This window comes from Buteo buteo, chromosome 5, assembly GCF_964188355.1.
Source record: "Buteo buteo chromosome 5, bButBut1.hap1.1, whole genome shotgun sequence".
Classification (NCBI taxonomy): domain Eukaryota; kingdom Metazoa; phylum Chordata; class Aves; order Accipitriformes; family Accipitridae; genus Buteo; species Buteo buteo.
The window spans coordinates 51,905,478-51,932,223 of record NC_134175.1 but is presented as its reverse complement, the minus strand read 5'-3'; the positions used below and the strand labels follow the sequence as shown (position 1 = coordinate 51,932,223).

Here is a 26,746-nt window from a genome sequence, read left to right as displayed (position 1 = left end):
GTGTAATATATTCAACATACGTTTTGTAGGTAGCAATCTATCTATTCAGCAGAACCCATATAGTCAGCAGGGCTCAATACCAAACACAAGCTACCTTTGCCTTGCCTGTTTCTCTTGGAGCAACAAAGACTTGCCCACAAACACAGCTTAGAGCACCTTCAACCGCAGACGGTGAGCTGAGTGTAGTAAAACCATGACTCCTTCTCTTTGCCGTGGAGCACTGGAGAGTCCTCCTGCGCAGGGCTTCCAGCCAACTCCTACCGTCAAGCTGCTCGGTTGCCACACAAAGGAGAATGCTTTCAATGCGTACATATGTGTTTGCATTAATAACCTCTACAGTTAATTTAACTTTATGTAGTAGCAAGTACAGAAATTAACGGATATTTAAGAGCACTGCCCGTGGGATTACCTCAATCTAGCTCGTAGCGGAAAAGTTTATTTTAAATAAAAGCTGGCTTTGTAAGCAAACCTCACCCCAGATCCCCCTAAGTAGGCCCAGGGAGAAAAGGCGAAAAAACGAAGCGTTCCCACAACAAAGTGGAAATAAGCAGCCTCTGGTTCATTGAAGAAGAGTTTTATTCTTACTTTGTGAAACAGTGATTTGAGGAAACCTCCCCGAAGGACCGGTTTTTTAGGAAAAGTGGCATTTCTGCTCCCCGCTCTCATCGACGTCCCAAGAAATCCCCGGGCCTCACGGCCTGCCGGCGGCCAAGGACACCCCCCCCCGCCAAGTTCTTCAATAAAAACATCCCCCCTTTTATTAATTCCCGACTTCGCCGTGTTCCCCGGCCCCAGACAGCCCCAGCCGCGGCCGGCTGTAGCGGCAGCCCCGTTTCACGTTACGTGACTGACTCCTGGTGCACCCAACGGGTACTGCACCGCCGGGTACAGGCGAACCGGGGCCGGCACCGACACCACGGCTCTGAGGAGCCCCGGTAGGAGCGGCCACGGCCGCCCTTCAGCCGAAAACAAGGAGAAAACACCGGCCTGGGAGCCCACCACAGGCCGCCCACCACAGGCCGCCCACCGGCGCCGGCCGCTGCGCTCCTTCCCACCGCCTCGGCCCCGAGCAATCGAGCGCCGAACGCCTTTTGCCCCGCCTGTCTCTGCCTGCTCCCTCGATACGCTAGTTGTCGGTGGATCGGCTCGTTCGCCTTGGGGAAGGGCGGGGGCGGACGCTGGTAGCGCGGGTTGCGCCGAAGGGGACGGGAAGGCGCCCGCCGCCATTTTGCAGGAAGAGGTGAGAGGGGCGGCCGTTCCCCTGCCGCTGAGGCGGAGAGGGGGGGATCGGCCCCGCCGGTCCCGTCCCACCGGGCGGGGTGGAAGTCGCTCCCAGGCCGGGCGGTGGGCGGACAGCCGCGGCACCGGCCGGTAGCTGGGAGTCTAGTGTGTTCGCTTCTTTTCCAGGGGCAGCCGGGCCTGTCGGCGTGAGGGAGCCCACCGTCTGCAATGGCCACTGTGAGTAACGCAGACCCCCGCCTCCCCGGCCTCCCCGGACCCCTTCTCCGCCGGCTTGCGGTACGGGGGTGGCGGTTCGCCCGCCCCTGCCCCTCGTCGCGATGAGAAGGCGAACCGGCGCCGTCGGAGGAGAGCTCTTCTGCCTGTTGTGGGGGACGCTTGAGTGTTATTTCCCCTTCAAAGCGGTCTGTAAATCATCGTGCTTGTCGGGGAGTCGTTGGTAAAAATCTGAGTTACGCCAAGGTACATTTTTATTAGGAGGCGGTGGTATCGTCGTCCTCCCGTCTTAAGTTTTGGAAGCCTTTTTCTGTGGCTGTCGTGGGAATAATGGAATTGAGGATTAAGTAGGATCTGTTTGGGTTTGGGGTTTTTTTAATTGTGTCATGCGTCAGGTTCACCAGGGTACTTTCAGACTGGAAAACAAAACATGCTTTATTGATTTAGTCGTGGCATGGAGACGTGAATAACTTATTGATGTCAGGGCTATTTTTTCACTTGTGTAATGTTAGGTATGTAAATATTTGCAGAAGCGAGCTCAGTCAAGGTATCTGTAATTAACGCTAACATCTCCATGTTAAGTGATCCTCATCTTAAGAAAAAACGCTGCTTTCTTGTAATTACATGTCAGCTGTAATCGTTTACATTTATCTATAATGTAATCATTATGCAAAAATTACTTTTAATAGTGCTTTTACCTAATAGAGGAAAAAAAAAACATTCAAGTGGAATCAGTAGACTTTTGCTGTTGTTACAGGAACCTGTTAAACCTAGCGGTGTTTTAGAACTAGACTGCTTAAGGCCTTAACTGTAAATACTTGACATAAATCGGAAACTCAAAAGTGCCTTTATGCATTTGAGTCTTCATGATGCTGGTAGAACTTATTAAATGTTGTATGTTTATGCAGAGGTGGTATGTAAGAAACAGATGCTTACTGATTTACATCCTGATACTCTGAATAAGACTTTTTATCTTAAACATACAAACAGTACCTTTTTCTCACTTTTTTTTGAAGTAACCTTGTTGCATACATATGTAGTGTACATATGAATAAACTTTTATAGAATCAAGAATACAGCACTTACAGAAAATCCCTTTAGGTCAGTTTCTCAAAAGAATTTCTTTCTTTCCCTCACCTGGAAAATAAAGTTTTACAAAAGCACGCATGCTGTGGCAGGTGGGATTTACATTTTCCAGTAATGCGTGGTTTTGTGCAACTGCAGTCAAGAGTGTTAGTAGTTTTGTGATAGAGTTAAGTAGTCTTTAATTTTTTTAATTACACTTCTGACTCTACGTTTTGAGTGTATGATTGGTTATTTTTCAGTTATGCGTGTGTACATGCATCATGAAAGTTGTCTATTTTTAATATATAAGAAAGAGATCAGACTTTTCAGTTTAATTACATCACCTGGATATTTCTTGTTTAAAAAAACAAAACACAAAAAGCACAAAAATACCCCCAGTAAGAGTTGCTCATGTTACTACCTGAGATACTGTCACTGGGCCTCAGAGTTAATCCTCATGGTGAGGAGCCATTAGCTCTTTGGAGCCCTGTTGTTGAGACCATTTGCGTGCTCAGGGAGATAGCATTGCATCATTTTCTGTTTACTGTGTGGCTGAATCAGTTTCTGATAGAATCATCTTCAGCACTTGGAAGTTATGTTGACAGTACAACTCTGTGGCATGAAGCAGATTTTCTGGAGACCGCAGAATTCATAAAGGCTTTATGGCTTACTGGCATTTTGACCACAATACTGGTCTGTCTACAGTAACACTTGTTTGTAAATATGGGAATGTACTGAGTTTGCAAATCTAAATAACGCTGGCTGCACTAACTTAAGTTTTGCACGTGTTAAATGTTTACGGATCTTGAGAGCAAAAGAAAGAAGCTGAAATTACCATTCCTACCTGTTTTGATAATGTGTATCTCCCTGCGTAGTTCAGGGCTGTCGGAAAGTGTCCTTTGCTGGTGAAGAAATGTGTGTAAGCAGCTTCTAGATGAAAGCTACAAGAGGTATCTGGAGTCATACTATCTTTTGTCTCCCTCCAGGCTTTTAAGAAGTAGGAATATAGGCTGGCTAATGTGTTAACAGTATTTCTAGGTATTTCTGATAATCAGTCCCGTGATGGAATTGTGACAATCATGGAAACAGTGACATGCCTGGAAATAATCATGGAAACAATCCTCATCCATAACTTAGTTGAGGTTGTGGGGTTTCAGTGGTGCTATTTAAACTTTTCAGGGTTTTTTCCTCACACGAGAAGGCCTTTTAATAAGTGTTTTTGAGGCTTTTGCTTTACTTAGAGTACCGTTACTAGTAAAATATAAAAGTGATAATAAAATACTTTCAAAACTTGATTTTACAGAAACACAGTTAATCATAATCAAAATTGTAATTTAATTATCAAGTGAGGATTTCTCTTGTGATCCACAAAGCTGTACTTAAACTAGTATTTTTGCTAGCAGTATGTAATACTTATCTTGTTTTTGTCTTCTCAGGTGCTCTGTAACAGAGCAAGATTGGTCACCTACCTACCAGGGTTTTATTCCTTAGTCAAAAGAGTTGTAAATCCCAAGGCTTTTTCTACAGCAGGTTCCTCTGGCTCAGATGAGCCTCATGTTGCTGCTGCACCTCCTGATTTATGTAAGAAAAAGCAAATTCATTTTCTTTGAATTCATGTGCTATCAGAACTTTGCACCCAATATAAATTTGGGAATTCTGAAGTGTGCCTTTTATGTCAGGGCCCTGACTTTTACTTGTGCATCATGGTTACTTTGGTTATACATGATTGTGATCAAATACAGATATTTGTATGGGAGAGGTTGGTTTTTTGTTTGTTTCTGTTTTTTTCCCCTTTCTTTCTAGATGTGATGACTAAAGCAAGGCCTTGACTTTTGCAGGTCCGAGAACTGTATGGCCAGATGAAGTAATGGGTCCATTTGGTCCTCAGGATCAGAGATTCCAGTTGCCTGGTAATATTGGTTTTGACTGTCACCTAAATGGCACTGCTTCTCAGAAGAAAAGCCAAGGTTCGAAAAGTCTGCCTGATATATTAGCAGAGCCTTCAGCAAGTGAAAGGCATGAATTTGTAATGGCCCAATACATAAATGAATTTCAGGTAAGAACAAGCTTTTCTATGTGAAACTGATATTTCTTGTTTAAGAGGAACATAACTAATGTCTCTTTCTCCTGAAAAATGATATCGTTGATTTTCTAGATGGTTTTGAAAGATGAACTTCAACTGGGGTGAGTGAGAGATTACATAGAACCTAGCTGAAGTTTTTTCTTTTAGAAGAAAAATATTTCAGGATGTGGGTTTTTTTGACTGTATGTCTAGGCAGTGCTTAGTGAAATAGCATTTTAGAAGTGACTTCATTATATGGATATGAGAAAAGAAGACTTCGATTTCAAAATTTGCTGTTTACCAAGTCTCACCACCTTTTATCAAATAGAATCGGTAGTTTCCTCAGTATTTCATTTAATGTTTGGACAGTGTTTAGATCTGTCTGCTTAGTTCTGACGACCATTGAATTCACACAGGAGAAGCAGATCAACATACCTGAACCTCAGGTCTCACAGTGAGACTGCATTTTGGTGATGGGACAGCTTGCAGCAAGTCATATGCATTATTAACCACAAGCAGCTTGATAATTGCTAGTACAGTTGCAACGTTTCAACAGATATTTAGTGCTACTAGCTACTGGCTCTACTTTCCAGGCTCTCTGAGTTTGTGGCACGCTCAGACTTTGGAAGTCAACTAGCAAATCTCCATTGTAAAAATGCTGTATAGTGTTTTTTGTAAACGTACCATTGTATTCTAAAGTGTTCAGAAAACATAAACTTCTGGTGAGCTCCCCAGATTCTGTTTTCAGCTTGTGTGGATCATACGCTCTGTTAAAAGCCCAGTAGAAAATTCTAGTCTTCTGTTTGTTTAGTGCAAACCAGGTGCGCTGAATGCAATGTCTGCTTTCTAGCAAGATTACTTGTATAATAAAATGGCCGGTGCAGCTGCTGCTGTCCCAAATGGAAGGGAGAAACTGGAAAGCGCAGAGGCAGGTTTTGCAACTGGTATTCAGAAAGCAGTCAACAGGCTTCATGCTAGTGGTGTTTAGGAATCCGTGAACAGCATTTAACTAGTGAAACTGCGAAACTACTCATCTTAGAGGACCCAATTTTGAATGATGTGATCAGCTGAATACAGGAACCTCCCATAGGTTGCTGCAGCAAGCAGAGGAAAAGCTCATGCACCAGTCCTTGCACCAGTCAGAGAAGTGTCAAAAGTTCTCTGACCTCTGTGTACCTGAGATTCATGTATTAGTTCTATCTGAGCAGAATAAATGAGCCTACCAGCCTATCAATATCAGAAAGTGGTAGTGATCTTTGGAAAATGGCTATACTGTCTTGATGATAGTATGCCTGGTAAGCAGATGGACTATGTAAGTGATGTTTAGCTGGATAGTATGGGAGTAGTAGACGAAATCACAATAAACTATGATTCTTAGTAAGAGAAGCCATCATATAGTTAGGAAGAAAAGAAGGGATTTACCAGCATAACGGCATGGCTTGTAGAGCTTAAAGTACCAACTGATCCATCCCAGTGACTTTGCAGGTACGTGTGGAAACATGTATTGAAACTGCAGTTAATGGCAGTTGTTTGTCTATTGTTGTGTTTATTTTCTGATGGTTTTTTTTCCTGTTCTTGATTGTTAACTTCTAGAACAAAGATGCTAGCCACACTGTGTTTGCAGTGTAATAGTTTTTTCTAGGGAGAACTTTCAGATACAAACAGGTGTTAGGTAGGACTTAATGTAAATTACGGCATAGTTAGACCTAGAATAACTGTATTAAGGCATTCAACACCTATTACATAATAATTGCTATCCCAGAGGAGGCAGCTGTTGTTACTACCTTCTTAAGGGCATTTTAAGCTTAAATGTTAGATATCTAACTTAGAGGTGCTCCATTTGTAACTTACCACAAGAATCTGCTTTGGGTTTTGTTGGGTTTTTTTTAGAAACTGTAGAACTAAAAAACTGTGCAGAATTATATTGGAAGACTGTTCTGCTTTTCAAGCTACAACAGCTAAAGCTGAAAATACTGATAGTTCAGAGCTCTAGAACTGTTGTGTAACTTTAAAGTTTTATTCTTGCTCAGGTAATGTGTGTGTGTCAAATCTATCAATTGCTGTTACATTGTATGCTTAAGGTCGTTGGTTAAGGCTTTGAGATAATTTCTGTATAGGTTTAAGTAATAGGTAGTATCTGTATCTGTACCACTTTTAATTGAAAAAAATTTAAGTCTCATTGCAAATCATCTTTCTGTGAAACCGCTTGAGCGTATCATAGACATTTAGTCACAAAAACATAGTCTGGTATACAAAGTTATTCCTGTTATATATTAACAAATGAGAAAGTTAAAATTTTTGTTTTTCTCAGGGTGCTGATGTTCCACAGAAACAGCAAATAAATAACGCTGAAACTTACTTTGAAAATGCAAAGGTAGAATGTGCAGTACAAGCTTGTCCTGAACTGTTACGAAAAGGTATATTTTCAGTTTTATTGACAGCTGAGAAATATGTAAGTAAATGCTGTGATGTAATTGATGCCGCAGATTGTGTAGTAGAAATAATCCAGAGTTAATATTTTACAAAAGAAAACTACATACTATAAAATGAAAACTGAAACTTTGCTGTTGACTTAGTATTTCATGTAAAATTCAGTGCCATTTAAATTCAAGATCAGCTGGGGTGGGGAGTAACTTTCAGCTGCTTCTTTAGTGTCAGGTAGATTCTGGAGCTAATTCACTATCCAAAAACCAGTTTGTGACAAAATCAAATCTTTTGGCAGTGCTTCTTAGTAAAACAGCAAACTGAAGTTATGAAACTTCTGAAAGCGTTGGTCTTGTATCTTGTGTTTTATTCAAGAAGGAAATGATTGAAATTAAATTGGAATAAAACCTTCTAATTTTAAAAGTGATATACTGAAAGAGAGAAGAGACTGAAATCTGGCTGAAAACTTGGTCTAGATGCTGAAGAGAGCAGACTTTTCAGAGACCTAAGAAAGAATGAACCTTCGGACTTAATTCTGGGAAGTGCTTTTTTCCTCCCATACTGAAAACAGGGCTTCATGAAGCCTAATTGTGACTTCGGTGCTTCACATGCACTCCTGTTTGTAGTCCAATAGATGATGTAGGGAGAGTATCAGAATGGGCTTGGACCTTTTCTGCTCCAGGTGAAAAACTGTCACAACTCATGCTGATAGTATGCTACCGATACCAAGTCTGCTGTCATGTCCTAGGACATAGATCTGAGACATTTCTACTGAAAGATTTAATGTAAAAATCGGTGTGCATCATGTAATGTGGCTTAGCCAGTTCTCACATGTGTGGAGAACTGTGGTGGTGTTCAGTTCAAAAATACTGAAATATTACTGTACTTGGGTTTGTGTCTTTGCAAAGACAGACACTTGTTTGCATGTTCTGAAATGTGCAGAGTAGTGGGGCTTTTATCATCTTGCAATTAAATAGGAGGTCTTGAAATAGCAAACTCCACTCCCTAAGTTGCTTTTAACAGGACCTTGCCAAGGTGCATTAGTTTCCACAAAAGCAACATCAGCATTTCAGAGCAGCATGCTGTTTGCTGGATCTAATATGAAAAACACACACCTGTCTTGGATTTAAATGAAAGGAAGGCTCTAAAGTAGGGTTAATAATTCATCTAAAACTGAAAAACCGTAAGTAAAATGTAAGAGCAAGACATAACATGCCAGTTTCACTTTTTTTTAGACTTTGAGTCAATATTTCCAGAAGTGAATGCCAACTGTTTAACAGTGTTAACTGTCACCCAGAAGACTAAAAATGATATGACTGTATGGAGTCAAGAAGTGGAGGATGAGAGAGAAATGCTGTTAGAAAATGTAAGTAGCTGACAGTAGCATGAGCTTATTTTTGTTTGTTGATGAATCTTCTGTGAACTATGTCTGTATTTTGGTCCATTTCTAGCTCTGGTTGTGATAATACTATTACTTTTTAGAGTTTTTTGAGCTAAGCCTGTGTTCTCTTACTGATAAAATGGAGAACTTTTTTCCAGCTTTGTAGCTTTTTGACTACTCTACATGTCTCAGAACTATTAAATTCTTTATAGTGCGGTGAGTTAAAAGTATGCTAAAATGTTTTAAAATGCTACAGTAAATTATAAAGGTACTTGATTGTTGTCCTGTTGTGGTTAAAAGGCAGCAACTATTTTCTCACCTCATTTCAGCTTCAGTACAATGCATTTTGTAGGATTTCACTGCTGTCTTTGTTTTTCTGTGATGTAATTGAGATTCCAGTACAGAGTCTGTCCATGAATGTGCATCCTTACTTGTAAAAAGTGGTTGCTCTGGTTTGTTGGGTTTGGTTTTTTTCATTCTGATAATGGATACAGTTAATGCTTTTAGCCTAGGTATCAGTTATATTTATTACATCTTAACCATCCTCCTAAACTTTGTCTTTCTGTTCTGTTGCCACTAGAGGTCTCTCTGAAAGTCGCTTTATTTCACATTCTTCAGCATTTTGGGGTGTGTACTCCAGCAGGTGTCAGTGTTCACCACTGCTGGCACTCTTCTCAGCACCTCAAAATACGTTTCTCTATATTATGTGTTACAATTTTTCTAAAACTAGGAAAAATCAACCTGTGGGATTTTCATCTGTATAGTGAGGGCCGTATTTATGTTTGAGAATAACTTGGTAATGTCCATTTCAATCCTGTAAATTGCAAATATAGCCTGTATAAAGCAGTGTAAAGGTTACTACAAAAAAAAGGAAGAAGCAGTCTGAAGGATCAACATAAAGATTACACACAAATTAAAATTCCCTTCATTTTAGTGTGTTCTTCTCTTTGAATTATTTATGGTCTGTTGGTCTTTGGCATTGTAATCTGGTCTAATTATATGTTAATTGGCATCTTTCTTCCTTGTGCACCTCCCTGTCAAGTCTAATATAGTCATTGTAGGGGTGTTAGGATGTTAGATGTAACCTCCCGGCCTAAAGGTTACTAACAGCAAATTCACAAGTAAATGGTCTGTTTGTTTGCTTCATAGATGGTTAGCAGTAACCTTAAAAATACTAATTTAATGTGAGAGGCTTGTGCTAAAGTAATGAGGGTTATGTACAGCCAAATCTAAATGTTTACAGTAGTGAATCTCAAGTGTTTATTAACCTCGCTCCAAGTGATTGCTGAGGGGTTGTTACAACGCTGGATCAAAAGATACACTGTATCAGAAATGTAATGCCTAAAATGCTGTCTTCAGATGGCTTTACTTACACTTGTGACTTAATTTACAGTTGAATCATAATCATCAGAGCCATCAAACCTCAAAATACAGGACAGGTTACTGTAAAGGATAAACTTCCCTTATTTTGGACCATTAAGGGTCTGAAGCTGAGTAACTATAATAATATTTCTATAAATTTGAAACCTTGAGCTGCTAAGGGCAGTAATTATAGAGAACAATCCAATTTTTATAACTGAAAGTAAATGAAGTATTCAGAAGTTAGAAATATTTCTTTTTTATGAGATTAGGGAATTTCTTTCATGTTTCAAGGAAGCTATGTGGATTCTATTTGTGCTTTAGTTCAGTGTATTCAGCTGTTTAGATTTTTGCACTGGGACATGTTTTTCTCAGAGTGCATGGAGGGTTTTAGGACCATCACATATCTTGACTTCTGTGGGGTGTTTTTGTCACTCACCTTTGCAGGTTTCTTCAGAAGTTTTTATGGGGCCCTGCTGGCCATCATAACATGGGTTGAAAACTGCTGGTCTAGGTGATTAAAAGCACATAACTGAGGTCTCCTGTTGTTGCTGATTTATCTGTGGAAAAAATGTGCTGTGTAATCTGTAGCTCATGTAATTCTTTCGTGGTCTGTGTTGTGATGTCAGGATACAGGAGCACAGCTTTGAATCTATCTGGTTGAATTTCCTTCTGTATCTGAGAAACAGATAACTGCAACTCAACACCAAATTTAAAAAAAATAAAAAGCTTAATTTCTCAAATTAGCTGATGTGAAAAGTTTGCAACAAAAAAAAGTAAATTCTTTAAGCTGTCTCCTCAGAGGATGGAGATTTTTGTCGACACATTACAGAACAGGGAGCTTCTTGGAATGGTACTTAACTGAAAAGACTGTTCTCAGGAACATCAGCTGGTGTCCTCCAGTGTAACTGAAACATGACCTACAATTTTGATTGTCAAATAGTGAGAGATTTTGAAATCATCATTCATCCTGCCCACCAATTCATTACAACAAGAGAATTGGTGTAGATTGGTGTAAAAGCCAAGTGCTTATGGACCTGCTTGCTATCATGAAGCAAAACTAAAACGGTTCTTTAAAATCATTTGCAGTTAAACATTTGTAGTGCAGGAAGAACTACGTAATACTGTCCTCTTGGCTGAGATGAGACCTTACAGAAATACTTTATTTTTCATGTATTTATAAAAATATATTTAATGCTACATTTAGTGTCAAATTTGTGGAGTTCAGGTGAGAACTGTAAACTCATGGAAATAACACAGAAATACCTAATGTAATGGTTGACTTCTTAAAGGGGATAACAGGTATGATTGCTATCTGCATGAATAATCAAAGCAATTATGTTATTCCTTGTACAAGCTGTTAATCCATTATTGACTGGCCTAAGGAACACTTTTAAATCTCACATGATTGAAGTAGCCTAATTTATGCCATGAATTCTAATCCTCTTAATATTATTAATATTTTTATTGAAAGTGTGCTGAATTTCTCATTTTTTAGTAGAGGCCAAAAGAAATCTGTGCTTGTTCATTTTCAGAATATTTTATGTGTTCCAGTGTGTGTATATATATGCAACAAAAATCTCATTTGATATCCTTCTTTCCCTTTATTTTTTTTAAGTTCATTAATGGTGCCAAGGAAATCTGCTATGCAATTTGTTCTGAAGGCTATTGGGCTGACTTCATTGATCCATCCTCAGGACTCGCAGTAAGTTACATGCTGTGTGGAATTCGTAATGGGACACTACTATGTCCTAACTAGCAGTGGTATTTCTGTTCTGTATGGGTTAAATCCAGCTTTTTCATATGGCCCAAAAGCTGTTACCATGTGATAATTTCTTTCATAAATTAAGACAGGATAGTAACCCTCAGCCAGTCCCCATAGTGTGTCAGCTGTCATTGCAGTTGGCACTTTGGAGAACATTGTTCAGCAATGAAGTTGAATTCCAGATAACTATAGAAGTTCTATGCCCAAGAGCTCTTGGTCACTGCACAATAGGCTGGTTATGCCTTCCAAAGGTGACTTGGTAGTCCTGACACCTATTTGTGTAGATGGATGTTTTTAAAAAATCTCTTTGCCCTAGTTAATTGTATCTTTGTTATGTAGAAGAAAATGAATAGCTTGTTTCTGTTAAACAGCATTGGCATTCATTATCAGATTACGCCAGTTCTCTGCAATAGCTGACGGTTTCTTACCAAGATATCTATGAAACATAGAGTCTTAAAACTTACAAGAGAGAATTGGAAAGCTTCTGTCAAAGCATGAGTGCGTATGTATTTTTGTCTGAGAGCTAGCTGTTAAAGCCATATTATAGTTGAACATAATCATGGCAAAGCTCAGTTTAGTGGGTTTTTATTTTAAAAAACTGTAAAAGGCAGTGATTTATCATGTCAATAGAGGCAAATGGGTTCAAGAGGGGATGTTTGTAAGGTGACCAGGCAGTTGAAGGTGTATATGGTGCTTAAAAGCTTCCCAGAAATTCCATGCATTTAAGGAATAGTTACATATTGATGAAAGTAGGGTTCTGTCTTTGGGCTACAGTTCAGTAGTAACATCCTTACCAATAACCTGTTCATCAGAAGTAGGCTTTTGGTTAGAAGCTTCCACCTGAGACAAAGCAACTGAAATACCTGTTTCCAATTTATGCACATTTTTGCTCTTCAAAGCATCTTTCTTTGCAGGGGGCTCATTGAAAAGGTACATGTCTTATTTTTGCTATTTCACAGAAGGGTTCTATCCTTAATGCCTGTAGAAGTAGCAGAACCTTTTCAAAGCACTTGAGCTTTTTTGTATGCATGATTGATTAGACATTCAAACACACTGATACGCCTTCAGCGCTCTGTCGGTGGCGAAGAAAAATCTTTAAATATGGGGTATCAGTATAACCAGAGGTACTCTGCTTAGTTTCCTGTGTAGATTTCATGAATAAAACTGTATATAAAATTGCCTCCAACAGATGTAACTGGTACTTCTGGGCTTAGGTTTTGTTTTACAAAGGGGTAGTTTTGACATTTTAAATGTTCTTGGTAATGTTCACGTGAAAAATTCTCTTTTTCCACCTAGTTTTTTGGACCTTACACAAACAACACTCTGTTTGAAACAGATGAACGCTACCGCCACTTGGGATTTTCTGTTGATGATCTTGGCTGCTGCAAAGTTATTCGTCATAACATCTGGGGTACTCATGTGGTTGTAGGAAGTATTTTCACTAACGCTGAACCTGACAGCCCTATCATGAGAAAACTAAGTGGAAACTAGCAGTCATCAGAGTTTCACAAGTTCTTGTGACCTTTGGATTCTTTTACTTGATGATTCTCTCTAAGTATTGTCAGGAAATGCCACACTTGAAAGTATTCTTAGATAATAAAGTAGCTGTTATTTATTTTAGTCTTTGACTATGTGTTCACCACATGTGACTTAGAATATTAATTGACAACATTCAAAGAGATACCTTTATGTGCCATGTGAATTTTAAGCTGTGAGTTTCCTTCATCTTGAATGAGTTTAAACATATATGTACATAGCTATCTGCATATCCTTTTTTTAATACTATTTTACAAGCCACACTTCTTAACCATTTTGTCTTGCAGTGTCTGACAAATCTGTGCTCTTAGTATTAAAAATCCTGATGCCACTGAAGTTTCTAGGAATTTTGCCGCTTACTGGAATAAGTAAGTGGCAAAAAAAGCGGAATAAGAAACAAAATTGTTCTCCCAGAATATAGAACTTAATAAAAACTGCAGAAGTTAATGCTGGACTAATAACTCATTTGCTGTTCTAGAATGAAAATGATGAGATAAGCTTTCAGTGGTCTCTTAACTACGAGTAATACTTCAGTAGGGGAGTGTTCACTTGATTGCTACATCCGGAGACTCAGTAAAAAGTCTTAAATTACTCTATAATCAGTCATCTCTTCATTGTTTTTGTCTTCATGTTGGTTGGGATTCTATTTTCTCAGTGTTAGCTAAATATATTTAATTAGTACAGTTGCTTTTGTAACTTTCTTAGGTCATTAAATATATTGTGGAAGAAAAAATGGTAATAAGGCAATGCTTGGATGCCATCATTGTTTTCCTGTACTTGGATGCAATTTAGACTTGACTCTGTGGTATTTTGAAATACCTGTGCAAAGAGCAATTATAATCAATTATTGCAATTATGATCAATTATAAAAATATTTCAACAGGAAGGTTTCAGTAAACTAGTCAGTCTCTTCAGGCATCATAAAAACAATCGGGTCCATTGAAGCTACTGGAGGGAGAACAGTGAAGAAGATTCAAGGCACCTCAAATACCAAAAGTGTCAGCTGCCTCACTACAGAGACTAACAAACAAACTAGATTTTAATCTCATCGCAGTCAGTTATCAGGGCCATTTGTTAATAAACCACTGCAGTAGCTGTGCCAATTCATGCAACAATGGGAATCCTTCAGTCTTGACTCCGTCAAAATGTAGCGCAACTTTTGTCTGGATAATAGCTGCACAAGATGATGATCTGAGAGGTTTAGCTTCCTGTCAGACAGCTAGGGTTTTTAATCATTGTGTCTTTTTCCAATGTTAACTAACAATTATGGATTTAAAACTTGTTCTAGGTTTGTATACTACTTCTATTCCCTACTCAGGATCTAAGCCAGTTATCACCAAAGTCTTTTTATTGGCTTTAATGGGTTTAGAACCAGATCCTTTACCAAGTGCCTGTATCTGTCCTTGTTAATGATTGCTGCAAGCCTGTAACTTTGCTGGATCGTGGAGGTGGAAATGAGGAAGACTTTCCACTGGAGGAGTGCCATCTGCTCTAAATTCACTCGCTAAGCCAGCAATTCAGAGGTTATCTTGCTCACCTACCATCATTGTCATCACTGTGAGCTCTAGCCTGCGCACATTCCAAGGTTGAAGTGTATGGCTGTTGAGGCAGGATTTGTTTATCATTTGTCATGGAATTTGTGCTATATTTCCAGAGCCCAAGTTCTTTGGCCTCTGTTCTACTGTCCAAGAAAGTTGTATTACTTTCAAGTCTTTTATTGATACTTTTTTTTTCTCATTCTCATCAAGAGGATTAAAAAAGCTTGAGAAGCTGCAATGTGTCTTGTCTGTTTGCAAAATACAATCATTTTTCAGAACACAAATTAGCTCATTTGATAAAAGAGGGGTTAATGTCTCGCTGGACAGTAGATTACACTTGTGGAGACCTTTGTTGGATAAATATTAGAAAAACAAATTCTGTGCAGTGGTTCACATTTTAACTACCTTGAAGACTCTTGATGCTATCTTTTCTTCAGATGACTTTGCTGTACGTGCCTTTCTATGTTTTAGAAAGGGTGGGAGCTGTCAGGCAGCTATCCAACTTAAACTTGGGATGCTAGTTCTTGAGTTGATGTTCTTTAAAGCTCCATCCTGTAAAGGGCTTTTACAGTGGCTTTTCAAATGGGTTCAACCTGAGCCAAAAATCTCACTGAAAATAGTGGGAGTTTTGCCTTGACTTCACTAATACTAATGTTTCATGCCAGAATTTGAGGGGGAGGTATGATTTCCTGCTATTTTTCTAAATAAAATTTTCTTGTACATATTCATTCTCAAAAGAGGCTAGAACTGTTCCAGTTCTATTTCCCTCACATCAGAAGAGCTATACTGTGTATTAAATAACTTGCTACTATGAAATAGAAGTTCTTGAATACAGTGTAACTGTACTTCTGATAATAAAAAACAAAACAACTTTCAGTGTTACAAAATTAATTCCTTTCTAGGGTAAAGAAACAAGCGCATAAGAGCTATTGTATGTAAGGTCACATCTGCCACCTTAGCAAAGATTACTGCACTGTGGGAAGTACTATTTTTGTTATTTCAGAGAGGCAGTTAATTTCTAGATATTAATTCATTACCAGATATACTAGAAATTTTTTTTGCAATAAATTCCATAAAAACTTACTTAAAGTGGTGATGCTGGGCATCACAAGAGCAGCGCTATCTTTGTGTAGTGAAGCGTTTGTCACTAGCCCTAAGATACGATGAACTGAGTTAAATGTCTTTCCACAGAATTCCTAGTAAAGGTGAGGAGAAGAATTACAGAGTTGTCTTTGTCTCTCCTATACTATCTTAGAACTAATCTTACGTGAGCTATTATCCTGGTGCAGTTCTACACCACCGCAGTCTCCTAAATAGCTGGTGCCGTCACTGCTAAGGACAGTAGTGGTGACAGGATTTTAAGTTACAAAAATAAATTTGAAACCAGGCTTAAAAGTTTTAGTAGGGATAAATACACAGAACAAGATACTGAGAGAAATGGCCAGTTCACAGCTGGAAAGAGGTGTTTTTCTGTCCTGTGGAAGATGAAAGCCCTTACAGCATGTCTGAGCTCAGTGAAATGGGAAGACCTTGCATTGTTGGTTGAATCAGTACAGGAAAATACTTAATTATCTAGAGGTCTTCAGTGCAGTGATTGGGATCTTTCTCCTTCCACCTGAAGACTCCTAAAGTTTAGGCTCGGTGATAGCTTTTACTTGGATTCCAGTAGAAATGTTGAAGTAGCAAGTACCAAAAAAGTTTCTGTTCTGGGGAAGCAGAAAGCTTGTATGGTTTTCAGTGCCATGAGTGTTCATGCTTAAGCTGTGCTACAGTAAGAGCTAGTTGGAAGAGTTGTGCTGTTACCTAAATAAGAAGAGGTGACTGTGGTGGGTAGGACAGAAGTACAGTATTTTAACAGTTTGAGGATTGTGTATGGAGGAGTCTATTGCAAATCCTCTACTCCATCACTTTGGTTCAGTTCAGTGAATTCGTTGATTTTTTTTCATGATAAATGAAATGTAATAGCAAAATAACTGTATGACTTGCCTCATGTGGCCAGTCCTTTTAAAGCCTCTTTTTTTATTGTCACGTCTTTTTTTACTCACTATCCTCAAAATTGTTGTTCCCTGTGCATACATTTATAGCAAACGGGAAAAATAAGCCAGGTAGTCAAATGGCTCTTGTTTATAAGAGCATCAATAGTGAAGAACTCTATTCTCCTTCCACCAGCAGCCACCTGGCTGGAAGAAAAAGCTCTCTAAACAATCCAGAGGGGCAAAGGTACCTCTTGGGGGAGAGGGCCCCTTTTCTTTGACTGCCATCTTGGCTGCAGGCTTGCTGCCCTTTCTTGCTAGTTGAGGTGTCATTCAACAAGAGATACTCTGGTTCATAAACCCGCAGGAAAGCACGGCTGTAACTTTAGACAGCTCCAGGTAGCTGATCCAGAAAGGTGAGGCCGCAGGACGTAAGCTACTTTGTCACGGTAACATACATAAAACTTGGTCTGTGAGCTTGTCTTACTCAAAGCTTCTGCCCAGTCAGGCTAAACTAATGGCAGAAATCTGGAAATATAGTGAAAAAGCATGAATTTGGAAGAACCGAGCCTGTGTTGATGCCATTGCTCAAATGATTTGAAAAAAGTACAGAGTGGCAGTACAATTTTTATACTCAGTGATTTGTATGGTCCAAGACATCAGAGCATGCTTGCTGTGCTCGTTTTTCCCCTCTGCTGCACCCTTAGACAGCAGTAGAGCAGCTTTCCATGCAGTTTGCCTGCTGGACTGAAAGAAATGTGAAAGCTGCTGATTCAAAATGTGTGGAATTGATATTCATGCATGCATGGTCTGAAATGTCTGATAACTGCAGATGAGGAGGTTATTGTTGCACTGTGTTGTGAAATACACAGCATATATATTTCTGAAATCACATGCTTAAGAAACGAGGTAACTTGCTAAACCACAGTGTTACCACTTAAAAGCTGCCCATGTAACCATGTATATTAAATGAATTCCCTTCCTTGCTCTTGAGGTAATACTTTGTGGACCCTGATAACAACCCTTGCGTTTGATAGCAAATGAATGACAGAGATGCCTTGTCAGCATCGCAGCAGAGGTATGGAAAGTTGGCTGATGAAGGAGAATGAACCATATCTATGTGGATTAACTGGTGAGGGCTAAAATGCCTCACTTTTACATACTTAATCCAAAGTGAAACATCCCAAGTATGGATATTTGTACATACTAATCCTTCTACCAAAACAGGGCGTTTTCACACAAAATTTTCAATATTTGTGGGATTTTTTTCAATTTTTCTTACACAAAGCCAAAATCCATACACAATTACTGGTGTTCTCTCTGAATAGCTGTTGTTACCACATATGCATCAATATTTATTTTTTTACTTCAGCTGTCCCTGTGCACATAAAAATTGACAGGAAAACACTCTGGTTTAAGCTTCCCTTTCAAACAGCAGAATTTTACACCGGCTTTTTAGGACCCTCTAGGAAATCCACAGAGATAACCCAAAGCTTGAAAAGTTGCATTTTCATAGCTTGTGTCTCCATAGCCTTCATGGCTCCTGACGAAGTCTTGCTGAGTAGATCCAGAGTGCAAATTCTACCGGTATTCTTGAGTTGATAACTCCTGTTGAAAACAAGGTGTCCTCCTGTTATTACGGAGCTGTGATTAGTTATTAACTCAGGGTAACACCAGGAACGTAACGCAAAATAGCATAGCAGTGAATTATTTCCTAAGGAAAACAAGGCAGAACGTGTTAGTGCTGCTGCTCCAAGACTGGCTTGTGTGTGCTATTGGGGGGGGGGGGAACCTCTCACTAGCATATACTCACATGGTGGCTATATTGTTTTGCCTTTTAGTATCAATACTTCATTGTATGTCATTGTTCTAATTGGATGCAATTCTATGTTGGATTTTTTTTTTTCCACTTGAAAAAGCATCAGATGGGAAGGTACCGCTTATAGCTAGGTGTGCTGTGAAAGGGAACATGAAGGTTGGTCCAAAAAAGTATCTTCTGTGCAATTGCTATGTCAGGAATAAGCACCAAGGTTAGTCAGAATTTCCAGCAGAGGAGACTAATTGCAGGTAAGATATTAATATAAAGTTCCTGCAGTTTATTTTAAGTGCTTACCTTTCCTCTTCAGCCATAACTTCAGCAGAGCTAAGTAATTTTAATTGCAATTAGAGTGGTGAAGCACTAAAGTTTTGACCCCTGCTTTTAAAGCTGTTGGCCAAAGAACTTCCATCAGCCATCAAGACCTCAGCTACACCTGAGCACTAACTGCTGCCACTGATATGGCCTGGGCTTTTTTTTTTTTTAACTTTTTGGGGCAGTTGGCCAGCTGTTTTAAATTATTTCATTGAAGCCAGCATGCACTTTCTGTTCCAAGCAGGTCAGTTAAAGCCTTTTGTGCCCTCAAGTTTTCGTGCAGGCTGGCATTCGCGTAGGGGAACTTTTCCCTAAATGTGGAAGTTGTCCAGGAGCTACATGCCCATATGCACACGCGCACCCGAGGCTCGCAGCAGCTGCTTGATGACAACAATAACAGCTTGTATCAGCTGCAAGAGTAAGTTATGTGTTGGCTTTTTCATAGGATCCTTCTCTGTTATAATTCTCTTTGTTTCTAGGGGAATAAGGGCGTCTGACAGCCTTCTTTGTCAGGAGCGGATCTTTGCCAGGGGACGCATGCAGCGTTGATGATATATATGGCTTAGGTCTGGTTTAGAGATGCAAAGTTTATTTTTGTCGTGTGAGGGTTTTCTGTGCCCTGTTACTATGCAGGGTTTAACCTTAGGGTATGTATGCCAACATGTGCCTTAACCAGGTGACTGGATTGTTTGCTTGTGAGCGCATCCCACACATCACACTTAAACACAGAAACTCTTAAAATAGCAAATTCTAGCAGCAGCACAGCAAAGCTGGATTTGCTGCAAGGCACCAAACCAACCCCATTCTCTAGTTAAACAGAACCCACCCACCCAAGGGTTACCAGGGGAGGCAAATTTTTGGCAGGTGGGTAATTGGGACTCAATGAGCTGCAGCTGTGTCCCTCTGCCCTGCCCGGCTTGTCCTGCAGCACAGTTCTGCAGTGGGGCCTCTTGCGCCGAACTCCTGAACTAATCCTGCTTCTTCTGAGAGTATTCGGTCAATGTTGTGTTGCTTCGATGTGGGTAAGTTGTGTCTGTGGGATGCTTTTGTCTTTTTGGCTCTGGATACTGTGAAAATAATTTAAATTGCTGTACGAGTATGTGGGTCTCGAGGCAGTGAAGACCCTGTAAATGTCTCACAGGTTTCGGAGAGGCTTTGTCTGGGCTTGTGCTGGTGGTGGGGAGGATGGGGCTCAGGAGAAGGGCAGTCCAGCGTGGTTGTGTGAATTCCTCCTCGGTTTGCAGGCGGCCGCAGACCTGCTCTCTGAGCAGCAGTTTGAGGAGGGAGACCCAAGTGTGACATCTGACGTGGTCTTTGCTGAGAAGCTGCTGTGGTGACAGGAGAAAAAGCCTCAAGATATTCAGTGAACTTGTGTTGCTAAAATTCTTGGGTGGTTTTGTACCAGCTGGGATTTCTCTAGGGCTGACTTTGCTGCAGAGACCCCAAGGCTGCTGCCTGGCCCCAGAGCCTCCAGCTGATACACCATAGTGGTGTCTTAGCTCAAGAAAACCTGAAGTTGAAAAATCTTGAACCAAGTATTTCACTAATTTGAATAGAACTTAAATGCTGGAGTGGAGCTGATGAGCTCAAGATAATGTGGTTATTTATTTAGTTATTTTCCAGGACTGCTTTGTTTACTTGCAGGAGTTAGATATATTTCTCTTTTTATTTTGTCCAGTGATCTTTGCTCCCTTTAAGGGGGAGTGTTGTGTGGCAAGTGTGTTTTGAAATCTTATCCACTTCTGGACTTAAGAATATTGAAAAATAGAGGTTGGGGATGAATAGTAAGATGAGAAGACCCAGAGGTGCAGGAGCGAGGTACACTTGTATAGAGCTGTGGAAAAGGAAATTGGGGTGTGAGGGGAAAGGGCAGGATAGTTGCTGACTTGGTACTTTGGAGTCTGAGAGGGGAGAGAGATCAGAAAAGTTCAGAATTTGGATGCAAAAGCATAGATGATAACATTAGTAATTCTTATAGGCAGGAATCAGAGTAGGAATCAAAGGAAACCCAGGTATTTAACTCCATCCTGTTATTTATGAAAGTCATCCAGAGGAACACAGGACTTTCAGCTCAGGGGATTTCCCTACAAGCTGACATCCTCCTGGTTGTGCCCACAGAGTTTGGGGGATAGGACCCCCCGTTCCTGCCCCTTCCCCTCTTGCTGCTCCTCTAATCCCCACCACCAACACAAAACGTGACCATGTCCTTCCTAAAAACTGCTCAGCAGAGTACAGCTTGTGCAGGCATGACTCTCTTCCAGCATCTTGTCCCTTCCCAAGGGAATGTGTCCCATTTAATGACCCAGATATTCCACAGAAACAGGAACAAATGCAGGGCTGGCCCACTGGTGCGTGGGGTTTGATCTTTGCAGCCCTCCAAGGCCACTGCTCTTCCAGCTAATCTCATTAAAATCATGAGAGCCACACACCTCCTATTGCTTTTGCCAGTTTTCTCTTTTTTTTTTTTTTTTTTAACAAAAAACTTAGTAATCCCTATGTATATAGTGAGTTGTTCAATTTGGAAAACTATTTATTAGGCACTTAAGTGCAGGGATCCTGGGCTGTATGGACCGTAGCCTTTCACTGCAGACTGTGCATGTTCAGCATCGGTCTGTGAGCAACTCCTCCTCCTCCATGCACATGTCCTGTCCTCATTTTTCTGAAAAGACGTATATATTAGATGCATGGTGTATGCTGTATGTAAATATGTATTGTACTTCTAGACAGATGGATAGTAGTGTGCCTGCCTGGCTCTTGCACAAGTTGAGGTTTTTACATGCACGCACAGGGTCAGAGGCTGAAAAATCTACCTTTGAACCTAGAAATCCTTTATAAAGGAGGATTTTCACAAACAAAGCTAATAGATCAGGTTCACTGGCATGCCACACTGGCAATTTTAGAATAATTCCTCTCTCTGCCGGCTTTTTCTTACTGTTCAGATTTTCTGCTGGTCTGTGGCTGGAAAATTGCTGCAGACTTGCTGAATATTTGGTGTTGGAAGGGGCCTCGGGAGGCTGTCAGGTCCAACCCCTGCTCCCTGTGGGGCCAGCTAGGAAATCTGTGAGTTTGAAAAGACACTGAAATGTCTATGAGCAAAATGTGAATAAAACGAACCCCTTCCATCCCTGCTCCTGCACTGAAAAAAATTGGTTCTGAAAACCTGTTGGAAGTACCATCTTAATGAAAATTTAACTGAAAAAGCATTTATTTTTCCCAAAATTCTAGTGTAATGAATGAGGGTTTCTGCTACACACTTAACACCCACATCAAGGATAAGAAATAGCTGTTGTCTTTTTTTCCTCTTGGCAAGTATGCCACCATCATCCATTAAAGAAAGAAACCGTGGTCTTGCCTGGAGAAAAGCCAAAGGCTGGTGGTGGAGCTTTGACCCCAGCACCCAAACCCACAATCCACATCAAACCCAACACTAAATAATAGTTGCAAGCTGACTTTGGCTTTTATCTTCCGTGGCCTGCTGCGGTGCCTTTAAAATAGTAGCCCTTCACCTTGGCAATGGCAATTCTTGCTTTAATTTTTTTTTTTTTTTTCAGTAAGGCTCAGGCTGCTATTTCAGGAGCTGCACAAACACAAAGGTCTCATCGGTGTGGAGTCTGACAGGGGAAACCTAACAGGATTATGAGACTGAAATTTCATGCAGCTGGGTGTTATGCTTCACTGAGAAAGTAATCTCTACCACTAAAACTGCAGCATCTGGCAGACTGGAAAAGCTTTAAGAAAAGCAAATGTAGTCTGAGGGCTGGACTGTGGGGAGGGGTTTGTGTCTAAAAGAGACACAGTGATATCCCATAGAGACTAAGTGATGACTGGTAGAAAATGCTGGGAGATGAACTTGTTGGAATATATTTCCCCTGGCGGAAACTCGAAATTTTTGTTAGTGGGATGTTTTCAGGTGACACTGCATTGTTTTGGTTGTGAAAAAGCCATGTATGGGTGCATGTGTTGAATTCTACCAGTGCTTAGGTCGATAAGATGTTAGTTGAGTGTGAACAGTAAGAAATACCCGTTCCAGGTGGTAAGCTGTGGGGTCAGCAAAAATCAACCCTGCATTCTTCTGTTCCCCACGATACCTGCCATGGGCTTTAGGTACAGCTCTTTTCTTTGGCTGTCCAGATACAGCACTGCATGGCACACAGCCTCACAGCAGGAAGATTGCATTTTTACAGGGAAAACCTGAGCAAGTTACCCCTTCAAAATAGTTAACTACTTAAAATATTCTCCTTTCAGCACCTGGCAACAGAAAGGATTTGGCTGGCAGCCCCTTACAGCTGTCCCAAATCAATGCTTTTTGGGTAGGAGGTTGGGGTTAGCCATTTCTAACACGTGTGGACTGACAAGTTGAGGTTTAGCTTGTCTTTGGTAGAGCTTGTTAGAAACATCTGTAGCACAGCTAAAACCTGTTTAAATTTTACATTGGTGAGTAGTGAGATGTTTATAAATGTCAGTAAAGCTGGCTTGTGCAGGTTGCTTCTTGGCATAAAAACCTCTGGGAGGTTTGGTTTGTTGGTTGGTTTTTTTTTTTTTTGATAGCTTGGTATCACTTTGTTTTTCCAGTATCATCAGCCCTATGTTGGATTTGTTTGTGTGCCTTTATTGTGGATAGGGTCCAACATGTTGAGGATATCCTGCAATTTTTTTTAGCCTAAGATGTGTAGGGTTGAGCTCCACATGATGAAATGTGTAAATGTTACATGTCTAAAACCTGATGAAATCTTAAAAAAAGGATCGGAAACCTTAAACCCCATAAATACATAGATGTTGAAATTGATATATTTAAATGCTTTTGACTATATAATGTCAGTGCTAAAGGAATGAAGTTGTTAGTTCAGCCTGGGAGTCAGGTGGCTGATGGTTGGCTAAGGAGGAATCTAAGTGGACTTTGGGATTAATGTCAAGGGGAATCCCACCCAGAGATGAGCAAAAGAAATTGATACAAGAAACAATCATCAAATGATCTAATGAGATTGGCTTTATAAAGCATATATTAGCAAGATGTAATAAAAATTGGGAGCCCATTTTGACATGCACCAGGGGGTGTAATTCTGTGGGGGTCTACAAGGACTTATTTGGAGGGCTGGTTCCCATCTTGGTCTTTAAAGTCTGAATTGATGCTGCTTTGGGCATTGCCATTTCAAGGTTTGCACCTTCAGATCATGAGAGTTAACTTATGCTTGCCATTGATTCCATAATACACATCTCTCTTTTAAGTATATTTTCCATTTCCTTTCCCCCACCTACTTACAGGTATGATAATACCATTTACCAGAATCAGAGTTGAACTTGTTAGCGGTTTCTTGGTGGAAAGAGCAAGTCGTGATGCAGAGTCCTCCCCCCAGCCTTGAATGGGAATATATGGGAGCCTCCAGGCACTAGTGAGACACTTGGGATATAATGTTTTTTTGGTTGCTTGAGCCTCTTTAAGGGGGTAAACATGCTCTCAAAAGCTTTGCCCAGCCATTTAGTTCAAACTGGGGTTTTTTGTGGTACTGTGCTGGATTTTGGCTGGCAATAGAGAAGAGGTTCTTGGGTCTCAAAAAAAAAAAAAATATTAGCTATTACAGCTGCTGCAATCAGAAGGTTCAGCATTGCTTTGGCTGCCTTGGTACTGGGTGGGTTTTGTATGAACTGGGTTGCTGAAAGCTGTGCTGGGCTGCTTGATGGTTTGCCCAAGAAAGCAGGTAAAGGCTGTGTCTAGTGGTGTTTAAGGGGAGGAAAAGAGCTATGCAGTCAGGATGAATTGTTTTTACTGACACTGAATTCAACTGCTTTGCAGAAACTAAAGCATTTGTTAAGCAACGTTTGCCTTCAGCTTGCTGTGCTGTAATGCTGAAAATCAGTAATTCACCCTGAGCTAGAGAAGTAAGTGCTGCAAGGCAGTGCGCCCCGGGGGTTATCCTGTTCCTGACCCTCAGCAAGGACTGGCGTTCCAGAGGCATCTCTTGAAATAGGATAACAAAATCTCTTCCCTCAAGGCATGTTTGTAAGCCAAAGGTGTACGAAATGCACAACTGCCAGAGAGAAGCTTATTTTAGGACTAAGGGGAGGTTCAGGAGCTCTAAGTCAATATACTGTAACTGTGCTATTGTAACTTGCATTTATTCAACTTAAGTATGTGGGAATGGGGGCTGTGCACAAACAGTGTGGGCTTCCTCCAGCTTCACATTATCCACAAATAACTTTGAAACCTTTCATTAGCTGCACAAAGTTGTTTACATTCAAGTAGTTGTTGGTTTCAGGAGTGGAAATTAGAAATAACTGCATGAAAACCTCCAGAACGTGCTGGGACTGAATTAGGGTGATGGCACAGTGATGGAAAACGTAAAGCTTTTCCAGAGCAGGCAAGGGGAAGGAAGATCTGGGAGTCACAAACTAAACAGGAACCTCCCCAGACTTGTTTTATATTAGGCATTTAATAAAAAAATAATTTGTAACAAATAACCATGGGAACTCAACAGGTGGAAACCACAGGGAAGATTCATTAGCTACAGGGGGAGTTAAAACAAAATGCTTTAAATACAGCTCAGCTCTTTTTTTTTTTGCTAATAGGACATCAGAGAAAGGAAAAGGGGACAGGGAGCAGACAGCAGTGTCCCAGCCCAGGGGATGGCACTGCACGGAAGAGCAGGGCTGGCGACAGCAATTGTACGTCGCTATCAGACACCTCACACATCATCTGAATATTTAAAACATTTATTTATACAAATGTACAGCATTTACAATAGTTAAAAAATGAGACATTTAAAAGGAATATCACATATATAAATACGGTGCAGCTTAGCATTTGTGTGCTTTAAAAAAACCCCAACAGCTCAGCGGGCAGCCTGGGCACATGGACCGGCTGGTGCAGGGAGGATCCTGCGCAGGTTCCCCACTTGCTCTCAGTCACCTTAATTTGCTCTTTTCAGCTCAAGGTCTATAATGCTTGTACCAGAGGTAGCAGCTCAGTTGGACAGCGCTCAGGTCCCTTTTGAAGGGCACAACCGTGGGGGAGAAGGACCACCACAGCACAAGAACCAGGATTTTCTCCATCTACAGCGATGTCACGGTCACAGCAAACCTGGTGATGTGCTTAGGAGTGGCTCCTGCCCAGGTAATTGCAAAGCACTGGTCTCAGCATAACCACATAGCTGGCAGCTGGATGCTCTAGGTGGGATGCAGCATTCATTTCCAAGCTACTTTTTCTTCTAGGCACATCCACAATTAACACAATTTAACTATCTACCTTAGCTTACAGTGAATCAGCCCCTGAAATACCATTTTTTCCTCCACTGACTGCAAGAGGAGTAAAAGTAACTGCCTTGGTTTAACACTCTACAATGCTGATAACTGAATTTGATCAGTGGCATCCCAGCCTTTGTAGGTAGAGAGCACTACCAGGTACCCAAAAAAGTCTCTGGTCCATCTGAGGTCCACCTAAACACAGGATGAAGATCCTGTCTGTTAGTGCACAGGACGAGCCAGCGGGCACTGGAGCCCACGTCATCTCACACTGCAGGCACCACACTTCTAGCGGTCCTGAATCTCCAACAGCTTATGAAGAAATCCGGACATTCCTGCAGCTCAGCCCGTGTGGGTTATACATATCTAGCTCAGAGTTAACGATACCACAGGTTAGACTTGTTAAATAACAATGAAACTGCAAAATATATGGAAAAGAGGGGGAGGTGACGTACAGAGAAAGCAGAAAATGCAGCCAGAAACCTGACTGTGAGCTATTGACCAAGGCAGCCAGCTCAGGTCAGGAGGTAACATCTGCTTCTTGCTGCTGGTTAGGCATCTTACTGAGTGACTCCTAAATGCACGTGTTGAACAGCAACACCCAAAGTGAAAAAGTAAATCCTTAAAATGTCCAGCTGAGCTGCCACCACCAGTGTGTGAGCTCCCCACAAGGTGCTACTGCTGGCCACGTGCAACACAGCCTGAGCCTCGAGCCCACCTCGATTGAACAGGTAAGCAAGATGTTCGTGTCTAATCCCAGATTTCCCATGTTTCTGCATCCTGCTGGCGTTACGACACATCTTCTCAAAGCGCATGTCCTG

General features: G+C 40.8%; 1 protein-coding gene across 2 annotated transcripts; it reads left to right on the top strand.

Moving 5' to 3' along the window:
* The first annotated feature begins 1,184 nt into the window (after positions 1–1,184).
* Positions 1,185–26,676, top strand: MMADHC (metabolism of cobalamin associated D). 2 transcript variants are annotated; one of them, XM_075029000.1, is made up of 8 exons: positions 1,185–1,240; positions 1,408–1,458; positions 3,957–4,101; positions 4,359–4,576; positions 6,894–6,999; positions 8,242–8,372; positions 11,365–11,451; positions 12,808–14,823. In XM_075029000.1, the coding sequence occupies exons 2-8, from the start codon at positions 1,450–1,452 to the stop codon at positions 13,000–13,002; spliced, it is 891 nt and encodes a 296-aa protein (XP_074885101.1). In that variant the 5' UTR covers positions 1,185–1,240; positions 1,408–1,449; the 3' UTR covers positions 13,003–14,823. The 2 variants fall into 2 exon arrangements, with proteins under 2 accessions (XP_074885101.1, XP_074885102.1); XM_075029001.1 differs by lacking the exons at positions 1,185–1,240; positions 12,808–14,823 and adding an exon at positions 25,613–26,676 and having other exon boundaries at positions 1,255–1,458.
* The last annotated feature ends 70 nt before the right edge of the window (positions 26,677–26,746 follow it).